This window comes from Pelodiscus sinensis, chromosome 17, assembly GCF_049634645.1.
Source record: "Pelodiscus sinensis isolate JC-2024 chromosome 17, ASM4963464v1, whole genome shotgun sequence".
Taxonomy (NCBI): Eukaryota; Metazoa; Chordata; order Testudines; family Trionychidae; genus Pelodiscus; species Pelodiscus sinensis.
The window spans coordinates 37,364,237-37,386,106 of NC_134727.1; the positions used below are offsets into that span (position 1 = coordinate 37,364,237).

Genomic DNA, 21,870 nt, shown 5'->3' on the forward strand with positions numbered 1-21,870 from the left:
GCCTTCGAAGAAGATCTTCCAATTGATACTCTCCGGCTCTCTGCTTTGCCTATGTATAGTGATAGCACGGATTGTTTTCCTGAGTAGTAATTAACACGGAGTAGCAGCAAGAATTCTGCCCCTTACAGCTTTTTAATTGCATGTGCAACTCCAAACTTTTTGCAATGGGGCAGCCCCTTTTGTCACTTTCTAATAAGTCTCTTGCCATCCCCCCAATGTTGTCCTGGTTCTGCAAAGCATGAAAGGACACTTGCACAAGTGTTGAAGTGTGACACTAGATTTGTATCAGCTTAGACAGGCTACATAGAATTGTAGCATCATAGGAGCATAGAACACTGGAACTGGAAGGGACATTGTGAGGTCATCAAGTCCAGTCCCCTGCCCTCACAGCAGGACCAAGCACCATCTAGATCATTTCTGACAGATGTCTGTCTAATCTGCTCTTCAATATCTCCAGTGATGGAGATTCCACAATCTCCCTGGGCAATTTATTCCAGTGCTTAACCACCCTGACAGTTAGGAATTTTTTCCTAATGTCCAACTTAAACCTCATGCATAAACAGCGGTCACTTTTAAAGATTATTTACCAGCAGTCAGCATATAGTGATGTGGGATTCTTTCGTTATTTATTCCCCTAAACAGCAGAGGAAATTGTGGTGCTTCTGTTACTATTGTGAGGTTATTGTTGTCATATTTACATATGCCAGGTAACCCCTGTATGATTCGTACAGCATGCATCATGATTTTTCTGGGTTTTCAAGGCCAGGACGGGGAAAGAGGTCAGGACTGTAGGAGAAGTAGGAGTTTGGTTGCTACTGAACATCCTGAGATGGCTACAGGGATGGGTAAATTGTTCTCCTCTCGGCATGTCTTCGGAACAGGCTCACAGGGCAGCAGGGTTTCATGCACTTACTGTCGTTAACAGATCGGTGATTGGAACGAAGATGATAAGTTTGTTCCCACAGCCACAGACTCCCAAGGGGACAATGAATCGGTGATTCTCCCAAATCGGACGTACATCGTTACTACTATTCTCGTAAGTTCTCTTGCGTGTCGAAGCCCCGATATTCCTCCCTCTTTCCTCCGCTCTCGCTCCCTTATGCTGTGTGCCCCTTTCCTTTCAAACTCCTTTCTCCATAATACATGTGGGCTACATCTAGACTGGCATGATTTTCCGCAAATGCTTTTAACGGAAAAGTGTTTCCGTTAAAAGCATTTGCAGAAAAGAGCGTCTAGATTGGCCTGGATGCTTTTGCACAAAAGCACTTTTTGTGGAAAAGCGTCCGTGCCAATCTAGACACAGTTTTGTGCAAGAAAGCCCCGATCGCCATTTTTGCCATCGGGGCTTTTTTGCGCAAAACAGTTTTTAGCTGTCTACACTGGCCCTCTTGCGCAAAAGCATTTGCACAAGAGGGCTTTTTCCCGAGCGGGAGCAGCATCGTATTTGCTCAAGAACACTGACAATCTTACATGAGATCGTCGGTGTTCTTGGGCAAATTCTAGTGACCAGTGTAGATAGCTGGCAAGGTTTTCCGCAAAAGCAGCCAGTCTAGACACAGCCTTGGTGTATAATAATAACGTCCTTAGTGCTTGAAGCAGGGGCCATAAAAACTTCCAATTCACTTAAATAATCAAATATGTACATAAAATGTCTCCCCTCTTAAAGCCCAGAGTACAAGGAAGTATAGCAGGTAGCGGGAAGAGACATGAATCTCAGGAAAGTAGGTATATTGTAGCAGTGTTTTACATTGTGCACCCACAGAGCAGGGACTGTCCATTTGGGAAGGATATGCTGTACTCTGCATACATAACAATCAGGCTGAATCCCGGCTTTCAGAGCAAAACTCAGCTCAGCCATTATTATAGAGCAGGTGAGCCGACAGACTCGCCAAGCCCTGGAGCGAGGTGTGCGGGGACCGATTCTGCACCCACGGAAGGGGCGGGGCTCCAGGTAGAAGGGGCAGGGAGGAACAACTAGCCTTCAGCACCTCCTGGTATGCCTATGGTACCATGGCATGCCCACATCTTGAATACTGCGTACAGATGTGGTCGCCTCATCTCAAAAAAGACATATAGTCATTGGAAAAGGTTTAGAAAAGGGCAACAAAAATTACTAGGGGTTTGGAACAGGTCCCATATGAAGAGAGATTAAAAAAACTTGGACTTTTCAGCTTAGAAAAGAGGAAACTAAGGGGGGGATATGAAAGAGGTCTATAAAATCATGAGTGGTGTGGAAAAAGTGAATAAGGAAAAGCTATTTATTTATTCCCATAACTTAAGAACTAGGGATTACCAAATTAAATTAATAGGTAGCAGGGTTAAAACAAACAAAAGGAAGTTTTTCTTCACTCAGCACATAATCAATCTGTGGAACTCCTTGCCACAGGATGCGGTGAAGGCTAGAACTTTAACAGGGTTCAAAAAAAGAGCTAGATAGATTCATGGAGGTTAGGTCCATCAATGGCTACTAGCCAGGATGGGTAGGAATGGTATCCCTAGCCTCTGTTTCTCTGGAAGTGGGTGACAGGAGAGGGATCATGAGAGGATTACCTGTCATGATCCCTCCCTTTGGGGCATCTGGTATTGTCCACTGTTGTCAGACAGGACACTGGACTAGATGGACCTTTGATCTGACCCAGTCTGGCCATTCTTATGTTCTCCTGGAGCACAACACACATCCCCCAGCGCCATCTGGAGCACACCGCACAGAACTCTGCATTTCGCCGCCCGGGACTCTGATCACAGCTATTGCTGCAGTAGCAGTAGTGGTAGCTGGGAGCCACGGGGGTCCTTTGAATCACCAGGCCCCATGGCAACTGCTCCATTTGCCCCACGTCCCATCAGCAGGCCTGTTCTGCAGCAGCAATAAGCTCCTCAGTAACGTTCAACATAAAGTGCCAATGGACATGCCTGTCTCACCAAGACTGATCAATGCTTGCTTGATTATCTGTGAAATGCTTAGGGATCCTTGGGTAGAAAACTCTATTGCCCTTTGAGAAGCTCTGAAGAATTCCTGTTGGTTAGGTGCACCCCAGCTAGGCTAGCTACCAAACTCTGCACAATAGGATTGTCAACCAAAGCACTCCCTGGCCCACGCTTGCGTTGAACGGACTGTGCTGAACCACTTTGCCAATGATTCGGCGCTCGCGTTTTGCAAGCGCATGGAGACTGGTGCCTTGCTTCCCAGCCTGAGAGCTTGACACCAAGTCGGACATCTCTGGGAGGGGGGAAGGGCTCACTGTCGTGTCCTCTCTCTGCCAGGAAGACCCATATGTGATGCTCAAGAAGAACGCCAACCAGTTCGAAGGCAACGAGAGGTATGAAGGCTACTGCGTGGAGCTCGCTGCTGAGATCGCGAAGCACGTGGGCTACCAATACAGGCTGGAGATAGTGAGCGATGGGAAATACGGAGCCAGGGACCCTGACAATAAAGCGTGGAATGGCATGGTGGGAGAGTTGGTTTATGGTGTAAGTGTCTCACTTGGTCCACTCATTCATAAGAATTAATTTTGAGGGGACCTCCAAAAGGGCAGCTACCAGGCCCAAAGGCAAACTGATTGACTAGGCAAACGGGTTGGTCGGGAAAGATTTCTGATATGCCCGGCTTCAGATGAGCTGAGGACAGCTTCCGTTAGAACAAGCACAGGAGAGGAAGGAGTTCTGAGCCGCACTCATTTCAGATATTTCTTGCCCTAAGCAGCCAAAGGCCTTTCAAGAACTAGATAAATGATGGGTCTCTTTACGGCACCTCAATAAGGCAACCCCCTGTTGAGTTTGCACATCAGCACCTAAGTACCCTTCTAGTCTCCCTACGCACTGAACTAGGAGATGGTGCCCTCTTAAAATACCAGTGGTGCCCTTTCTGGCTGCCTCTCTCTCTTGATTGAGTTCCCTCTCATGCTTTGAATGGTTCCCTCAGTGTGCTCCACTTCGAGTTTTAATGCTACTGCAGCACCGTCTCTAATGCTTCATGCTCATTTTGATGGAACAATATGACCCTTTCATCATGTCACCGTGGCCTGGTTGCTGTTGGATTTCTATTAGTGCCGTCAGTTTCCATGGAATTAGAGTACCATTCTTAAGGTCTACCCCGTGGCAACCAGTGTGACCTTTCCCAACCTGCAAGATATGTTTTAATGAACTAGCATCTGGAGCATAATATAATCAACGTTTTCTTCCAGGAGGTAAGCCTGTAATGATGCAGAGAGCCTCTCCCACTGCAGAGGAGCAATTTAAAGTAGATAAATAGCCCACAGATAAATAACTCGGGCATCCAACTCCAAAACCAACAGAGTACTTCGCACCTATTCCAAAGGGGAATTATTAAAGGAATTATTTAAGATTAATACCAATGTGGACATAAGAACAAATGGTTATAAGCTGGCTAGTAGGAAGTTTAGACTTGAGATTAGACGAAGGTTTCTAACCATGGGGGCAAAAGATCTATCTGGTTTCAAGATTAAACTAGATGGGTTTATCAAGGGGATGGTTTGATGAGATAACATGATCTTGGTAACTCAGGGTGTGTCTAGACTACAGAGTTTTGTCGACAAAAGTGGACTTTTGTCGACAAAACTATACCTGCGTCTACACTACCGCTGAGTTCTGTCGACAGAACTCAGCAGTTTTGTCGACACTGGTAAACCTCATGTTACGAGGCATAACGCCTTCTGTCGACAGAGTTTCTGTCAACAGAAGGTGTTATTGCATGTAAACTGTCCTTTGCGTCTACACTACCATGTCGACAAAGCAGCTTGCTTTGTCGACAGAACTGAATGTAATGTAGACGCTCTTTGTCGACAGAAGTTTTGTCGACAGTATCTGTCAACAAAACTTCTGTTGACAAAAGCCTGTAGTCTAGACATACCCTCGGGGTATGTCTACACTACCCCCCTAGTTCGAATTAGATGGACATACGGAGTTGCAAATGAAGTCCGGGATTTGAATTTCCTGGGCTTCATTTGCATAAAGCCGGTCGGTGCCATTTTTAAATGCCGGTTAGGTCGGACCCCGTGCCGCGCGGCTACATGCGGCATGGACTAGCTAGTTCGGATTAGGCTTCCTATCCGAACTAGCTATACGCCTCGTGGAACCATTCATTATCAGTGGGAAATAGGTCAATGGAGGGATGATAGGAGTTACTATAGAGAACTTTCTGGGTGTCTGGCTGGTGAGTCTTGCCCGCATGCTCAGGGTTTAGCTGATCGCCATATTTGGTGTCCGGAAGGAATTTTCCTCCAGGGTAGATTGGCAGAGGCCTTGGAGGTTTTTCACCTTCCTCTGTAGCATGGGGTACAGATCACAGCTGGAGGATTCTCTGCATCGTGGGGTCTTCAAAGTATTTGAAAGCTTCAATATCTGAGATATAGGTGAAAGGATTATTCTAGGAGGGGGTGGGTGAGATTCTGTAGCCTGCACTGTGCAGGGGGTCAGACTAGACGATCATAATGGTCCCTTCTGACCTTAAAGTCTATGGGTCTATAAGTGCCAACCCCGTCAGCACTTCCCACCCCTTACCCCGTGCCTCCCACTACCAGCGGTCCCATGGATCACTTCCCCCCCTCTCTCCGAGCACCTTTTCACTAGTGTGCAGGAGGTGCAGCAGAGTCAGGAAGAGGCGGAGCAGAGATAGAGCAGGGGTAGGAAGTGTCAGGGTGGGAGTGAGGGTTCAGGGGAAGAGGTGGAGGGAGTGCGGGGCCTGGAACAGAGCAGGGATCCGGCATCCCCATGGAAATCCCAAAGTTGGTGCACCTCAACATGGTTGGGTTTGAAATCTCAGCCTTCTGATTGGTCAGTCTCTTAACACCAGCATGGGTCCTTAGAATCTCCTTCATGCTCTTCGTACGTCTATCTTTATCATGCATCATGTCCCACTTTGATCTGGTTGCTGGGTGGCTTGATCACTATTCACTAGAGGTGGGCAGGTACTTTCCATTGGAATGATTTTCTGACATGGGAAATGCAGTTTCTGCAAGAGCAACATTGTCCATGAGACCGTTTCGATTTTGCCTTTAGGAAAATTGAAATGAAAGTCAATAGAAGTTAGGCCATTTTGCACATCTGGCTGGGTGCATCTGTGGTGCATCTAAATACCTAAGTCTGGCCCTATGTGAATTAGGAACCTTCCTCCCATTTTCAGAAGAGACTTAGGCGTCTTTGAAAATATGTCCCTCCATCTACATGAGTCGTGCCATAGAAAAGCCTCGCCTGCTGGAAATAAACATCCTGGCATCACCCCATCAGTCGACTTTCTTCTTGTCTTGTCTGCTGGGCGTGATAAGACTTTGCCATTTCTTAATTGTGCAACATAATAGTGAAATCAGATGTCAGTAGCCTTGGATTGTGACATTAATGGATGAATCAGGCAAGAGGAGCTGAGTGGCTGGGAAAGGCAAGATCTCTGATTTTTAAGCCTACTTGCGATCAGTAATAATCGGAAAGGAAATAACATGTCAGTATGATGGGGGGAATGTGTAGCATTTCTCTACTAGTTAGTTTCTCCTGATTAAATCTTCCTCTGGAATCAGAGAGTGGTTGGGGAGCGTGGTAGAAGGAAGGAGAAAGAGAAGGCTGGTAATGAAACGTAGAGGGGCATGTAAGCTACAAACTGTATCTCTCTCTCCTTTCAGAGAGCTGATGTGGCCGTGGCACCATTAACCATCACCCTGGTCCGAGAAGAAGTCATAGACTTTTCAAAACCGTTCATGAGCCTGGGCATATCCATAATGATAAAAAAACCTCAAAAGTCCAAGCCAGGGGTCTTTTCCTTTCTGGATCCCTTGGCTTATGAAATTTGGATGTGCATTGTATTTGCCTACATTGGAGTAAGCGTTGTCCTCTTCCTGGTCAGCCGTTTCAGCCCTTATGAATGGCATACGGAGGAGTTCGAGGAAGGGCGCGACCAGCCAGTCAGTGACCAGACTAATGAATTTGGGATATTTAACAGTCTCTGGTTCTCCTTGGGAGCTTTCATGCAGCAAGGATGCGATATTTCACCAAGGTTGGTTATCTTCCACACATACACACTTTTTTAATTCATGCATTCGTAGTCCCTTTGGATGCTATGGGGCCATATATCCCTTATGTCAAGTTTAAGAGGTCCCACAGCATTAGCAAAAAAATGTGTATTATTCTAACAGAAAGGACAATGAAAATAGAAATAACGATTTATATTTGCATATATACCAGTACATAGGTGAGGATGCAACTAAAAACTCATACTTTGTGTTTAGAGGCTCCTCATAATCTGAGGCCCTAAAATGTAGCTTACTTAGTTTATGCATAAATCTGACACCACCAGGGCTACGTCTACACTGGCCCCTTTTCCGGAAGGGGCATGTAAATTTCACGAGTCGTCGTAGGGAAATCCGCGGGGGATTTAAATATCCCCCGCGGCATTTAAATAAAAATGTCCGCCGCTTTTTTCCGGCTTTTAAAAAAGCCGGAAAAGAGCGTCTAGACTGGCCCCGATCCTCCGGAAAAAGTGCCCTTTTCCGGAGGCTCTTATTCCTACTTCAAAGTAGGAAGTAGGAATAAGTAGGAATAAGAGCCTCCGGAAAAGGGCACTTTTTCCGGAGGATCGGGGCCAGTCTAGACGCTCTTTTCCGGCTTTTTTAAAAGCCGGAAAAAAGCGGCGGACATTTTTATTTAAATGCCGCGGGGGATATTTAAATCCCCCGCGGATTTCCCTACGACGACTCGTGAAATTTACATGCCCCTTCCGGAAAAGGGGCCAGTGTAGACGTAGCCCAGATGTTTAGCAGAGTGTCCACAGTGCTCACAGCATGTGTTTCTACTACTAGTACACATCTACACATGCCTCAGTGCACTTAACAAAATTTATTCTATGCATGGATGGAAAAAATTAAGATGGAACCTTGTTCTCCACCCGCCCAATTGTCCTTCTCTTTCATTTTGTGGGCAATGTCATTTCTCTCTCAACAAAAGAGTCATGGCTTTGCAGGCAAGCTTGGAAAACCCACTAAAACAGTGGAAGCACAATTTGTTTTATTGATGATGTGATGTTCCCAATGAAATTTTATGCACATCTTGCCAAAGACTGTAAAATATACTGAGTTACTGTCAATGTCATTGGCCCTTGGAGAGGTACTACCTGTTCCCATTTTATAGTCCATGGTTCATGCGTATGTCAGGAAAGGAGCTGCAAAGTGTGCACCATAGGGATAAATGCTTCCTTAAGTGGCTTTGGTGGAAGTTTCTGCATAAATTAAAATCTCTGTTTCTAAATAAAAGGCTGGCAGGTTATGATAAGTTGTCTGTCAAGCTGGGCAAAATACCAGAAAGAAATTGTGACACAAGAAAAGCATGCAGCAAAAACTTTCATGCAAAAAAGATGATGTGCAAAGTTGCCACAGAATCGGAAGATTCGGTCATCCTCTTTACAAATTTTGTATTTATTTTTATCAATAAGTTTTTTCTGACCATCCTACAACCTGCCTTCTTTTTAGGCAAGTAACATTTGTGCAATCTCATTGGTGACCAGTGATAGTTGGTATTTATTTATTTTTCCTCATTAGCAATAGTATTCAGAATAGAAACACTCTCCAGTCTGGCCTTTCATACCAAAACCCCCCAACTTTTCATTTGGGTCTAATGAGTATTCTTTGCTGTTCTTTGCTTTCAAAAATTGTGCCTTGAGTAAATCATAGGTTTCTCTAGCAAGGAGTCTTTGATCAGTGATAAGTGTATACTCCCCACACAATGAAGAGAAAACTGAACATTAAAATTGGTCCGAAATGTTTTGACTGATTTTGTTGTTGTTGCTGAAAATGTCTGATTCCTTAAAACTGAAACTCCATAGGAAAGGATTGATTTTTTTTAAGTTTCTGTACTCCACAAAATGTCGAAATTAAATTTCTGAAATTGTCAAAATCTCAAGCAAGGCAAAACCCAAAAAGATTGAAATAATTGAAAACATTTAGTTTTGATGTTGTCTCTTTTTTTATTATCAGAATGTGGTGTTGTTTTTTTAATTGGCCCAAATTACAAATGTTTAATTAGTTGTTTTGTTGGAAAATGCTGGAGATTTTGACTTTTTGTCATGATTGGGGATGGAGGAAAATTGATTTTTTTTTTAAGTGTGGGAAACTATTTCCTGCCCAGTTTTGCTGGAGATGAATCACAGCAATGAGTTTATATCTGGATTTGGATAGATCTGGAGTTGGGAATGGGGAAGGGAGCAGTTTTTAAATCTAGGGGCTTGGCTGGGCTGTCACAGAGAAAGGAGCAAGATGTGACTTAGAGTATGAATCCAAATTTCACAGTAGTTCACTAGTGTTAACAATCTTGTGTTTTGATTGGAGTCACTGTTTGGAATAAGTCCCCTCCCAAGTCTAATATTGACTCTTAAAGCAGAGTTGCAGGCAGGCAGAAAAATTATTCTATGGACTGGCTTCTTGGTTTTCTGTATTTATGTTCCCTAGTGACTTCAAGATCAAATCTACTCTGGTAACAAATCAAGGCAAGACTTTTTCCATCTGTTGAGATTTTTTTTCTTGTTTTTCTTTTGTTGGAAGGAAATTTTAGCCTCAGATTACATTCATTCTGTGTGAATGGTGCAGATGGAAGTTAATTTTACACATGCTGAGAGGACAGTGAGAGTCTGGGGGATAAAACAAGAAATGATCCCATCAGCAAATAGCAATAACACTAAACAACAACAGCACAGACTCTTGTGTGATGAAAATTAAAGTGTTTCTGTGCCTGGGTTCTTGACTCTTTGTTGCCTGTTTGGCAAAATATTAATGAAATTCCTGATAACAGAGGGGAGCAGAAAACTTCTAACGTGCTTGGATCGATGTAACATTTCAAGTATTAATATATTTTAAAGGTCATCCAGTGATCACTGATTATCAGGCATCTACCAAAAGCGTTCAGAAAAATGTTCCGTGTGAACACCAGCAGAGAGGAATGTAACCTTTAACACCATCTCTTAACTCAGCAGCATAGGACCAGATAATTATTGTTGTGGTTGCTGTTGTTATTACTGGTCAGGAATTTTGTCCCTCATGAAGTTTCAATCTTTTGCAATTAGTTTCCATTCAGAATTGAAACCGTACCTTGAAATATTGAAAACTGTGGCAGAGTGAAAAATGCGGATACGTGTTGGATTAAAAAAATACCCAAATGAAAAATATCAACATTTTTGAGTGAATTAAAACAATTCTACATTTTGACATGACATTTTTTGGTTTGAACTGCCATTTCAAAATGTAAAATGTTGGTTCGTTTTGAAATGTCAACTCAAAATGAATGTTTTTGTCCCAATTCTCTTGATAGAAAAAAATATGATTTCAAGACAACTGCATTTTCTGACTGGACTATTTTAATGCAAAAAATGTTGACCAATTATTTGTATTATTATAGACTCATAGACTTTAAGGTCAGAAGGGATAAATGATGCTTGCTCACATCTGTCTTCAGCTGCTTGTGGGAGATTTTTATCTTCCATATCTTTGTTGGCTACTGCTACTGTAGCTTGTCCTTTAGCAGAGACTGCCACTGGCAAAAACCTGTAGGCTGTGTCTAGACTGGCAAGTTTTTCCGCAAAAGCAGCTGTTTTGCGGAAAAACTTGCCAGCTGTCTACACTGGCCGCTTGAATTTCCACAAGAACACTGACGATCTCGTGTAAGAAATCAGTGCTTCTTGCGGAAATACTATGCTGCTCCCGTTCGGGCAAAAGTCCTTTTGCGCAAAGCTTTTGCGCAAAAGGGCCAGTGTAAACAGCTCAGATTTTTTTGCTCAAAAAAGCCCCGATCGTGAAAATGGCCATCGGGGCTTTTTTGCGCAAAACGCGTCTAAATTGGCACGGACGCTTTTCTGCAAAAAGTGCTTTTGCGGAAAAGCGTCCGTGCCAATCTAGACGCTTTTTTCCGAAAATGCTTTTAACGGAAAACTTTTCCGTCAAAAGCATTTCCGGAAAATCATGCCAGTCTAGACGTAGCCGTAGTGCGCCCATTCTGTTGTGTGGCAGGACACGCTATATAAGCTTGCCGGCATGTCCCACTATTTTCAGGCGCTGTGTCCCGTGTGGCATCCAACGACCAAAATAAATGAGCATTCCCAAGTCATCTGTGAACCCAAGTGTCCTGTTTATGTCTCGGTGTAAATGAGCTACCTCAACAGGTCTGTCAGCAGAAGCCTGCTGCTGAGCTTAGGCGGGAGAACTCGGATCGGGGTAGACACTCTTGTGGCGCCGGGATGCCATTCTGTGCAATGTTGCTGTGTGTGGTGGGCAGGGGGACCGAGGCCCTGCTGAGATGGAAGACGTGTTCTAGATGGCTGTTCTGCAGCATGGTGGTTCAGAGGCCTAGGGTGGGGGGGGAGTCCTTTCTGGGGGGACGGTCAGAGAAATTACGTTCCGAATTGTCACTCTGCTCCGTGGATGGGCATGCATCCATGTGGGGAGGGTTCTGTGGGGAGTGGTTATGGGGCAAGGAAGGGAAGGTTTCTGTGAGGCATGGCTCGGGTGGAGGGAAGAGGGGGAACTTTGTGGGATGTTGTACAGGAGAACAATGGTTCCTCTCTATGTCTCACTGTGGGGACATGGGCTCTTGTGGTGGATCACTAAATAGGGAGGCGAAGCGTCTGTAGCGCCATGATGGAGGGGTACAGTTTCTGTGGGCTATCCCCCTCAAATGGTCATCCCATAAAGCTCCATTGTCCCTGTGTGCATAGGGAGGGAGTCCTCTGGATCCTAGAGTTTGGGGAGGGAGGGACCTTTGTGTAGAGTATCCTTTTGTAGATTCAGGGAGGCTATGAAAGGTTAGAGTGTGCAGGATGAGGTGGGGGGTCACCAGCCACCTGGATATCGGACCTGCTGCCTGGCACTGCTATTTACTTTTGTAATCCTGACCGGCAGAAGGGACTGGGTCCGGAAATAGCAAGCAGTCTCATAGCAGTGGTGTTGGGCCATGCGTACGGATGCAATCAGAGGAAAGCCAAATGCTTGCAAGAAAGTCGATAAACGAAGGCAACTGTCTTAATGGAGAAAGCCCCACGTGAGGAGAGGTTACAGAGTTTGAGGCATGTTAACATATATAAGCCGATGCATCTCTAACATACCTCAGACAACTGCTGCTTAGGAAGGTGTGTCGCCAGCAAAAAGAAAGGAATTAAAAATGCATAGAGGCTGCAACATTTTGATGTTGGTGGAGAGCAGAGCTTGTTCATATAGTTAAGTGCTTGTCCTGCCAAATGCTTGCCCAGTGTCCTGGGGAATGCAGGAGGAAAAAGTAGATGATCATATTTGTCCCAGCTGTCCTTAGAATCTACGAATTCGTGCTTCTGAAATACTGATTGAAACATGCCACAACTGTGCTTAGGCTGAAAAAGAAACTGTTTGGGGTTTCATGAGTCCGCTTACAGGCAGAAATCAGTCGAGGCTGAACCAGACCAGAAAGCAGTGGTCTGTTCATAGCCCCACCTAGACTTCAGAAAACAACTGTGAAATTGTAAACGTTCTCGTTAAATGTGAAATCCAGGCCCTGTAAAGAGCTCCTTGTGGAAGTCAGGTTTTCAAGAAAGTTGCTAAATATTCTGCAAGAGTTTGAAACAGGCCTTGTCTACTCATGAAAATTGTGCTGCTGTACAGTTATGGTACAAATCCATCCTGTGTGGACATAGCTGTATCAGTGTAAAAGTGCATTATATCACTGTGGCTTATGGCAGGCATCTGAAGTATCAATATTACTGTATCCACCCTATAGATTAACCAATTTAATTATTTTGACAGAAAACCGCATCTTTAGTGACATCGTTATACTGGTACAAGGATTATGTGTAAAGCAGACTTGATTGCAGAGGGAGAGACAAATTAAAAGCTCAGGTACCACCAAACATTAGGGATGTAAAGCATTAACCGGAAAGCATTGCTTTATGTGCATACTTACGGGGTATCCAGTGAACTGGCACCCAGCCCAGATAGAGCAACCCCCCACTTGTGGCATGGTGCGATGGGTTTGGGTCGGCCTAGTTGGAGCATCCTGAGGTGCAGCGGGCCCGACCAGGCTGAAGCAACCCACCAGGCCAGTTAACCGGTTAAACATAATGTTTAACCAGTTAACTTTTTAATCCAAATTTTACATTCCTGCCCAACAGAAGAACATATTCTGACAACAGAGGTGAAGTTGCTGCATTTGAGGGATGGGAAAGGATTTGAGCTCATATTTCACTTTGGTTCCTCAGCTGCCTCCTTTGCCTGTTGCAAATTCTCCCTTCCTTGGAGTGGAAAATGGTGCTAGATTCCTAGGTTCACAGATCCTGGTATCTAATTAGGCCCCTGTAGGTACCATCGACTCTGTCTCCATTGACTCTGTCTCTAGCTGGACTATCTGAGGGTATGTCTAGACTGCATCCCACTGTCGACAGAGGGATGCAGATTAGGCAGGTCGACATTGCGAATGAGGCAGGGATTTAAATATCCTGTGCCTAATTTGCATAAAAATGGCCACCATGTTTTGCCAACTCAGCACTTTGTTGGCAAAAAGCGGCAGTCTAGAGGGGTATCTGTCGAGAAAGAAAGCCTTTTTCAACAAAGCCTTTCCTTCAAGGAGGTTTACAGGATCTGTCGAAAAAGGCTTTCTTTCTCAACAGATCCCCCTCTAGACCGTTGCTTTTTGTTGACAAAGTGCTGAGTCTGCAAAACGTGGTGGCCATTTTTATGCAAATTAGGCACGGGATATTTAAATCCCTGCCTAATTTGCAATGTCAACCTGCCTAATCTGCATCCCTCTGCTGACAGAGGGATGCAGTCTAAACATACCCTGAGATATCCCACAGCTTTCTTAGAAGTGAAAAACAGTAAAAGCATAGAGTAACCCATCTTTTCCAAGCAAAGCAAATTTAAATATACATGTCTTATGGCAAGGAGCAAGCATTCATTATAAGCCTGCCAGCCAGTCTTTCTGTCTTTGGATACCTCAACAGAGCATGTTTCTCTGTCATCTCTTAGGGTGTGTCTACACTGCACTGTAACTCAAAATAAGATACACAATTTGAGCTATGAAAATTGTGAATCTTCTTTCTATGCTATTTCAAAATAGCTTATTTCATCTTTTGGAACTGTCTACACAACACCAAATTTCAAAATAAATCACTATTCTGAAACGTCCCTTACTCCTCGTAGAATGAGGTTTACAGGAATGTCAGAATAGCAATCCCGATATAATGGTCTTGTGGTGAAGATGCAGGATAACTATTTCAGGATACTCCGGTATCCCGAAACAGTGTTGCAGTGTAGATATACCCTTAGGCTACATCCTCATTGCTAAACGAATTGTGTTTTTCCAGCAAGGTGACTAATGCTTGTGATCTCACTGTAGAAAACCCACCTTTTGGTGGCTTGAGTTTATCATGCTGGGCTCTCTGTACCTGCTTGTCTTCTTCATTGTGCCTTGGTCTACACTGGGACTTTCTTTCTAAATAAACCCCCTTGGATCAAATTAATAAGTGGAGCGTCCACGTTACCACGCCCGTCATTTGGAAATAACAGGTCTGTTTGAAATCTGTTCTCCTGCTTTTCATCAGGAGTAACACTAATTCCAAAACAGTTATTTTGAAGTAACGGTCGTGTGGACTCTCCGGTGCCACTATTTCAAAATAGCTACTCCCCAGAGTAATTGGAACTAATTAAGCTTCCTGGGGCTCTAAGTCTGAGTTAGCGCATCCACATTAACGGAGCCTGCCTCGGACTGATTTTGAGGCTTCCCATTGCGTGGACACGCTAGTTCGATGTTGTTAAAAAGGGAGTTATTAAGTCAAATTTAGTACAATAATTCCTCATTTAACACTATAAATGTATTTCTGAAAATGTTCGTACTAAGCGAAAATGTGCTATGCAGGGTCAATTTTCCCATTAAAAATAATGGAAAATGTGAGGGTTGCATTTCAGGTGGTGGTGGCAAAATCAATTTTTTGTTGGTGCTGGTCATCAACATCAACATTAGATATCTAGCAACACAAGATAACTAGCAACACAAGTCGCTGCGGATAAATACGTGAATGAGCGGAGGAGCACTGTGACCACATGTATTCATCCGCTCATGCGTATGTTTTCACCAACTTATACCGCTGCGCGAAGTAGTCCGCCACTTGATTATTGCCGTGTTATTTCGTGTTCAAAAAATGTTCCCTAAAAAAATACCATGCTATTGTGAAAATATATTAAGCAGGCACATGTTAAACCAGTAATTATTGTAATTTCAAAATAATTTCCTAGGCCTTAATATCCTCCCTCTCTTTGATCTCGAGATCTATTTTCATATGCTAGGGGTCTGTGCTTCCCTTTCCATCGGGCCATTCTGCACATATTCTTTTGTCTCACACACTGTTTTTGTTTTTGTTTTTTTCCTGACAGCCAGGACTTCTAACTGGGCAGACCACATAATGGCATCTCCATTTTTAGGTGGTTAGACTCATTAAATCATCATGGATTGTAATCATTGTCCTGATTACTGTACCTCTGTGAATGAGGGTGTTGAAACTGTCTGGGAAGTAGGGTTCTTCTGATCCACACACGCCCTCCAATGCCAGACAATTTTAAAAATCAAGTGCAGAAATCGTATTTTTGATACAGATCAAAATCTACTATTTAAGGGACAGCATTTCCTAATAAGACAGCACAGGCATGTGAAACATAATTGCAACGCTGAGAAATGGGAGAACAGAGCCTGAAATGGCCAGGTCTGGCAGTCATGAAGGCTGCCACAGCAGATATAATTTGAGTAGGAAATCTGCATGCAATTCAGGGAGCAGACGGCAAAAGGACCACTCCTGTGTGTCAAGCTCTTAGCCAAGACGGGGAGGTTTTATGGAGCGTCCCCATAAAATACGGGATTTCTGGATTGTCATTGCGCATGTGTGAGGGGGAAGAGGGTCTGTGGTGTATCTCTGTGCAGGGACAAAGTAGTTTTAATGGGTATGTCTACACTACAAGCTGAACCTCTAAAATCTGGGACTCTCTGATCGGGCAACATCTGTGATCTGGCAGGACCATGGATTTTGCTAGACCAGAGAGCCCCGACTGGTCAAGTTCAGGAGGTTCAGCGGGGCTGGTGCAGTGGAGAACACAGTGCAGTGGCCAGGAATGCAGCCCCGTCAGCAGCAGGGCCAGGAGCACAGGCTGGTGGGGAGTACGGCTGGGTTGGGGAGTGCAGCCCTGGCTAGGGCCAGGAGCAGAGATCCGTGGCCAGGATGACATTATATCACAGTCCCTCTAGCAGCATGCCTGTGGAAGAGACAATTATGCATTGATCATGTACCCATAAATTCATTGTGAAGATTTTTCCTCCTACTCCTATTGGTCTTTATTTAGATTTTATTTTAAAAGATCTGAAAAATCATTGGAGATTTCCACAGCAGAAAAATGTCCCTGGAGGGTTTTTTTATTTTTTTTTTTTAATGTCATCATTTTGAAATTTCATCGAAATGTTTCAATTGTTGAAAAAAATGGACCATTCTATAGCTGGTCAAAAAAATTTTTTTTGAGTTGTTGGAAGGAGTGTTGTTTGAGTGGCTCGATCCAAACTCAAATTTTAAATCAAGCTTGTTCTCAAACATTTAAAATTGGGGACACTTTGACAAGCTTTGTTCAGTCATTAGAATCAATTCGTTCCTAAAATGAGATCCCGTCTTGAACTCCGTCTCTGAGCACCAGCCTCCCAGTTTGGGCCCAGTTCGCCCTTGGCCTAATCAGTCCAACTAGAACAGCCCCAGTTCTGAGAGGCCTTCAACAGCTCTGCCAGATCTTTCCCCCCTAGAAGCATTTCAGGGTGAGTGAAGGATATATTGAGGGTGAGGAGGTATGGCTGGTGTGTTCTTGCAGCCTACTGATTTTGTGCAATAGGCTGGATGCAGTTTAGAGCAGGCATTTTGTCTTCTCTAACTGGTACTTGGCATAAACCAGACCCTAAAAGCCAAACAGGGGAGGTTCAAACTGCCTGTAACGGGGCAGTACTTGCCTCTCACGAGCATCCTACTCTGGCTCAGTACGTGTGCCTGCACGCTCTTGGTTTGAAGCCTCTTTGGCAACTTGGCCCTCCATCTGAGTCACACACTTTGTGTGTGAATCACAAACCCCTTCCGGGGTACAGATCTAGCAGGGCCCATCTTGGTGCCCTAAGAGAGAGTGGTGCCCCCTGGGTTTTCCCTTCTGGGGACAGCATCTTGTCCGTTACCTATGGGCTTTACCTCGGAGTCTCATCATAGACCAGTCTTCAATAGCTCTCCACACGGAGCTGTCCACAGTGCTGCCTCTCTCAGCCAGCCCATCTCCCAGGCTGCATACCTGGAAGTCTCCAGAGACTGACTGCTGTCTGCTCTTGCAGTTCCTTTTATAGGGCCATCCTTGCCCCTGATTGTCTGCTTTCTCCACTGTCACTCTAGTCTGCTTGGAGGACTTCTCTATGGCCTTTCTGGGGAGGGGTATGGCAGGGCCTCAAGGCCTGGTCCACCCTGTCACACTGCCTCCACTTTGTCCCCACTCTAGTAGAGGATGGATGTATTGTAGGGGCCTTTGAAGACATGGCCAAGAGTCAGTGATTCAACTTCTGGAAATGTCAGCTTCCCTTTTTAAAATACATTTAATGGCATCATAATCACCAGCACCTGAAGGAGTTAATTACTCTCAGCAACAGGAAAATTTGGGCCGGGGGCGGTGGGAGGTGGCAGCACTTGTGAAGCTTTAGGCACTCATGGCCACACTTTACCTCAGAAATGTACTTAGCAAAAGAAGTTAGGTGACTCACCATAGAAACAGCTCAACAAACCGTTGGAACAACATGAAGTTAAGCAATCGCACTTTGGAACTTGCACACATTCCATGGCAACCGAGATGCTGCAATCAGTGAACAATGGGAAACTTCGGAAAATGCTCTTCACTACTCGCTCAGCTTCCATTTGGAGAGGTGATGAGGGGAACAGGAGGCTCATAAGAAACAAATATTTCAATGATAAAATACCTTTGGAAGAATAATAGTGCTTTTCAATTGTACAGAACAAATAACAAAAACCCGGTTGATTTCCATGGAGTCACTTCAATCCAAGGATTTTGTTATTCTACTATATATTTGAGAGAGTTTGTCTGTCTGAGTATCTGTCTGTATGGGTACATCTAGACTACATGGCTCCGTTGAAAATAGTTTACTCGGCATAGTCAAGAAGCAGGGATTTACATAATCACGAGGCATACTGGAGCTGTCGAGAAAGGCTTCCCTTGTCGACTGTGCCGCGTCTAGACTGCCGCTCTGTGCCGGATCAGCCGATTGTTGGCACAGCACAGCGGCCATTTTTATTTTAATGAAGTGGGGATTATTTAAATCCCCACTTCCTTTGACTATGCCAAGTAAACTATTTTACATGGCTCCATTGACAGAGCCATGTAGTCTAGACAGACCCTATGTGTGTGTGTGTCTCTCTGTCTGTTCAAGAACTCTTCCTAAATGGTAAGAGTTAGGACCACCAAATTCTGTATACAGCTGCCTCTTATAACTTAAAGCAAGGTAAGGGTTGGTTGTGCCAGGAAAACGGGATGTGCCTAGAATGGGATTGCTTCTCATAAAACTATACAGAAAAGAGACAGAATCACCAGGTGAAAGGGACTGGCTTGGGGTACGCCATCCCCTTCCAGGACTTCAGCCCCGAACCTCTCATGCCCCCGGAGCATTTAGGTAGGGTGGCAGGGGGTGCACCTGTTTACGGGAACATTGCCAGCTGTTCCCGTTTGTCAGGGAGTGAGGGAAAAGTGCGCAGTTTGCTACATTCCTCACTTTGGCTGGGGGCAGATGAACCTGGACTAATCTAGCCAGAGGCATGCACCTCTTTCCTGGCTGTGCCCACTGGAGCTGCAGCATCCATGGACAGATGCTTCTCACCTGGCCCCAAACTGCTGCAGTCACAGAGAGCTGGGGTTGCCCTCTTTCCCGGGTCAGCCTGCATCCTGAACCCCTCATCCCCATCCCCATCCCAGAGCAATGATACAAAAGAAGCATGAAACACTGTGACCTCTTTCAGGCAGGAACCATTTTTTAGCACGTTGTTGTTATTGTGTCTAGCACAGTGGACTCTCCAAATCAAGCTGCTGCAATAGAACAAATGTTAACTAATGATACAGAGAAATGAAGGGCCCATTTCTGCTCTCTCATGTATCTTTTCAGAGCAGATAGAAATATTTTTGTCAAAACATTTTTCCTCCTTTGTTTTGTGTGGAAGATATTCTGGCTATTTGCATACCAAACTATGTGGTAAAATGTTTGGTTTTAGTTAAAAAAAAAAAAAAAAAGCCTGATTTTGGTTTTCAGAAACTAAAGATTTTAGCTCAAACCAGTTTTGTTTTGCTTTCTTTGCTCAAAAATGGTTTTGAAATCTAAACTTTTTTTTCTGGTTTGTTTGTTTGTTTGTGTTTTTCCCTTGCAACACTGAAAAATTATCATGGAAAATATTTTTTTTAAGTGAGGGGACTTTGCGGGCTTTTTTATGTTCAGTTTTCAAGGGAAAATACTTGGCATTGTTATTGAAGGGTTTTAACAAAACATCTCTGATGCCGACAATGCTTATGTTGTCACTGTATGCTGTTCATAATGCTCTCTGAGGACTCAAATGTGAAGTTGTGGGTTAGATTAGGCATTATTCCCCTCAGTAGGAACTCCTTTGAGGATCAAAGATGTCCTTTGTCATGCTGTAATCTCACATGTTGGTTTCGAATTAGTGACAGAAATGTTTATTTTGATCGTCTGCTTTCCCACACATGTTCCAATCCAGTCAGGGAATGGACATAGTTATGTCTAATGACTCGTTGGAGGTGTTTTTGCCACACAGCTCAGTGACTCACATCTCGTTGAAGTGGTGTTTTTTGCAAGAGTGGCTTTTACACAGAGCTTTATGGGGCCACTCCAGAAAAATTATTACATCTAAGATGGGAAGCCCTGGATCTGTTTCACAGGCAACAATATAGGGGAGCTTTGTTAAATGCCTCCCGGAATGCTACTTCCACATCACTTTTATCATTGATAACATATCATTAAATTGCTGCAAGGCAGGTTTAGGTTGGATGTTAGGAAAAACTTCCTAACTGTCGGGGGGGTTAAACACAGGAATAAATTGCCTAGGGAGGCAGTGGAATCTCTGTCACAAAAGATATTTAAGATCAGGTTAGACAGACACCTGTCAGGGATGATCTAGATGGTGCTTGGTCCTGCCATGAGGACTGGACTTGAGGATCTCTTGAGGTCCCTTCCAGTTTTATGATTCTATGATTTGTGCATTGTCTGGACACACTGAGTATTCAGTTCCCTGCTTCAGACGGTTCTGGCTTCATACCCAGAGGCAGTATCCAGAGTTGTTGGTTTATTCTCCCAGCAGTGGACAGACCTTTCTGCTCAACAAAGAGAAAGAGGCTCCTTTCACTTCTGTTTTAAACGCATTGTAACCACGTCTTTTTAGTTTTATAAGCTTCCTCCCAAGCGCTTGATTGAGAGGCACCACAAACACCATTCTCCCTTCTCAATGCACGTGCACAAATATGCGCATGAAATCAGCGGGTATCACAGTATGCTATTGTTATGTCTCCATGCAGCAGCACAAAGCAATAGGCAGGGACATTAGGGGTGTGTCTAGACTACATGCCTCCGTCGACGGAGGCATGTAGATTAGACAGATCGGCAGAGGGAAATGAAGCCGCGATTATTTTAATCGCGGCTTCATTTAAATTTAAATGGCTGCCCCGCTCTGCCGATCAGCTGTTTGTTGGCAGATCGGGGCAGTCTGGACGCACCGCATCGACAAAGAAGCCTTTCTTGATCGGCACAGGTATGCCTCGTGAAACCAGGTTTACCTGTGCCGATCAAGAAAGGCTTCTTTGTTGATGCGGCGCGTCCAGACTGCCCCGATCTGCCGACAAACAGCTGATTGGCAGAGCGGGGCAGCCATTTAAATTTAAATGAAGCCGCGATTATTTTAATCGCGGCTTCATTTCCCTCTGCCGATCTGTCTAATCTACATGCCTCCGTCGACGGAGGCATGTAGTTTAGACGTACCCTAGATGCTGTTGTGGGTGGTATTAGGAGGTTTCTCCCTTCACCTTCCCACATCCCTGGTCTTTCTCACCTGAACAGAGAACAGCACTACCTGAAGTCCAGAGATGCAAACAATTCAATGTTTATTGGAATTTGATTCCAGCCAGCACAAATCCAGTTTCCTTTCCTTTTTCCCTTGGTTTTTCCCACTCGCTTTCTGTTTTCCCTGATATTTATAGCAATATCTTCAGGTATACCTTAACCACTCATTCCACTGAAATTTAATTAACCAATCCTAGCATATTGGAACACGATTAACTAACTAATTACATCCCACCACCTTTATTGTTTTATACCCAGCAAATTAATGATACAGGAGACAGAGACAATCAAAGAACCAGACAGGACCAGACAGATAAACAATAGAGAGATGGGGAGTGGATCCTTGCCAGACAGAAAGCTCTCACCCTGCATTTCTAGGCTCTTCCCTTTAGCTGTAAGCTGTAGATAATAGCCCCACATGGTTGCAATGTGCCCAAAGCCTTAGAGGAAGAACAAGGCCTCGGACAGATAGATTGGATATTGATTCTTTGTTCTCAGCTACAAGTCCTCACTGGTGGGACTAAAAAGCTGGGGAGCAAACTTGTTTCAATGGGGACAGGATGCCACTTTGCTCCTTGTGGGGGTTTGAAAGAGCGGGTTGCGTGGAGAAAGCAACCGACCCAATGCAAAGAGGTTTAATCAGTCGGCGAGGATGTTTCTGGAGACAGGAAGGATCGAGAGACCTGCAGCATGAGCAGGAAGGTGGTTTTCAGATGCACTTGAAAGTGGCGGGTGAAG

The 21,870-nt window shown here is 44.4% G+C and overlaps 1 protein-coding gene across 2 annotated transcripts in view; it reads left to right on the forward strand.

The window, feature by feature from the left end:
• The window catches only part of GRIA1 (glutamate ionotropic receptor AMPA type subunit 1), a 218,698-nt gene that overhangs the window by 146,273 nt on the left and 50,555 nt on the right, over window positions 1–21,870 (forward strand). For both annotated transcript variants that reach the window (XM_006138270.4, XM_006138269.4), the window contains exons 9-11: window positions 926–1,036; window positions 3,262–3,468; window positions 6,630–7,000. In XM_006138270.4, the coding sequence (XP_006138332.2) occupies window positions 926–1,036; window positions 3,262–3,468; window positions 6,630–7,000 (689 nt within the window). The remainder of the gene's footprint in view (window positions 1–925; window positions 1,037–3,261; window positions 3,469–6,629; window positions 7,001–21,870) is intronic.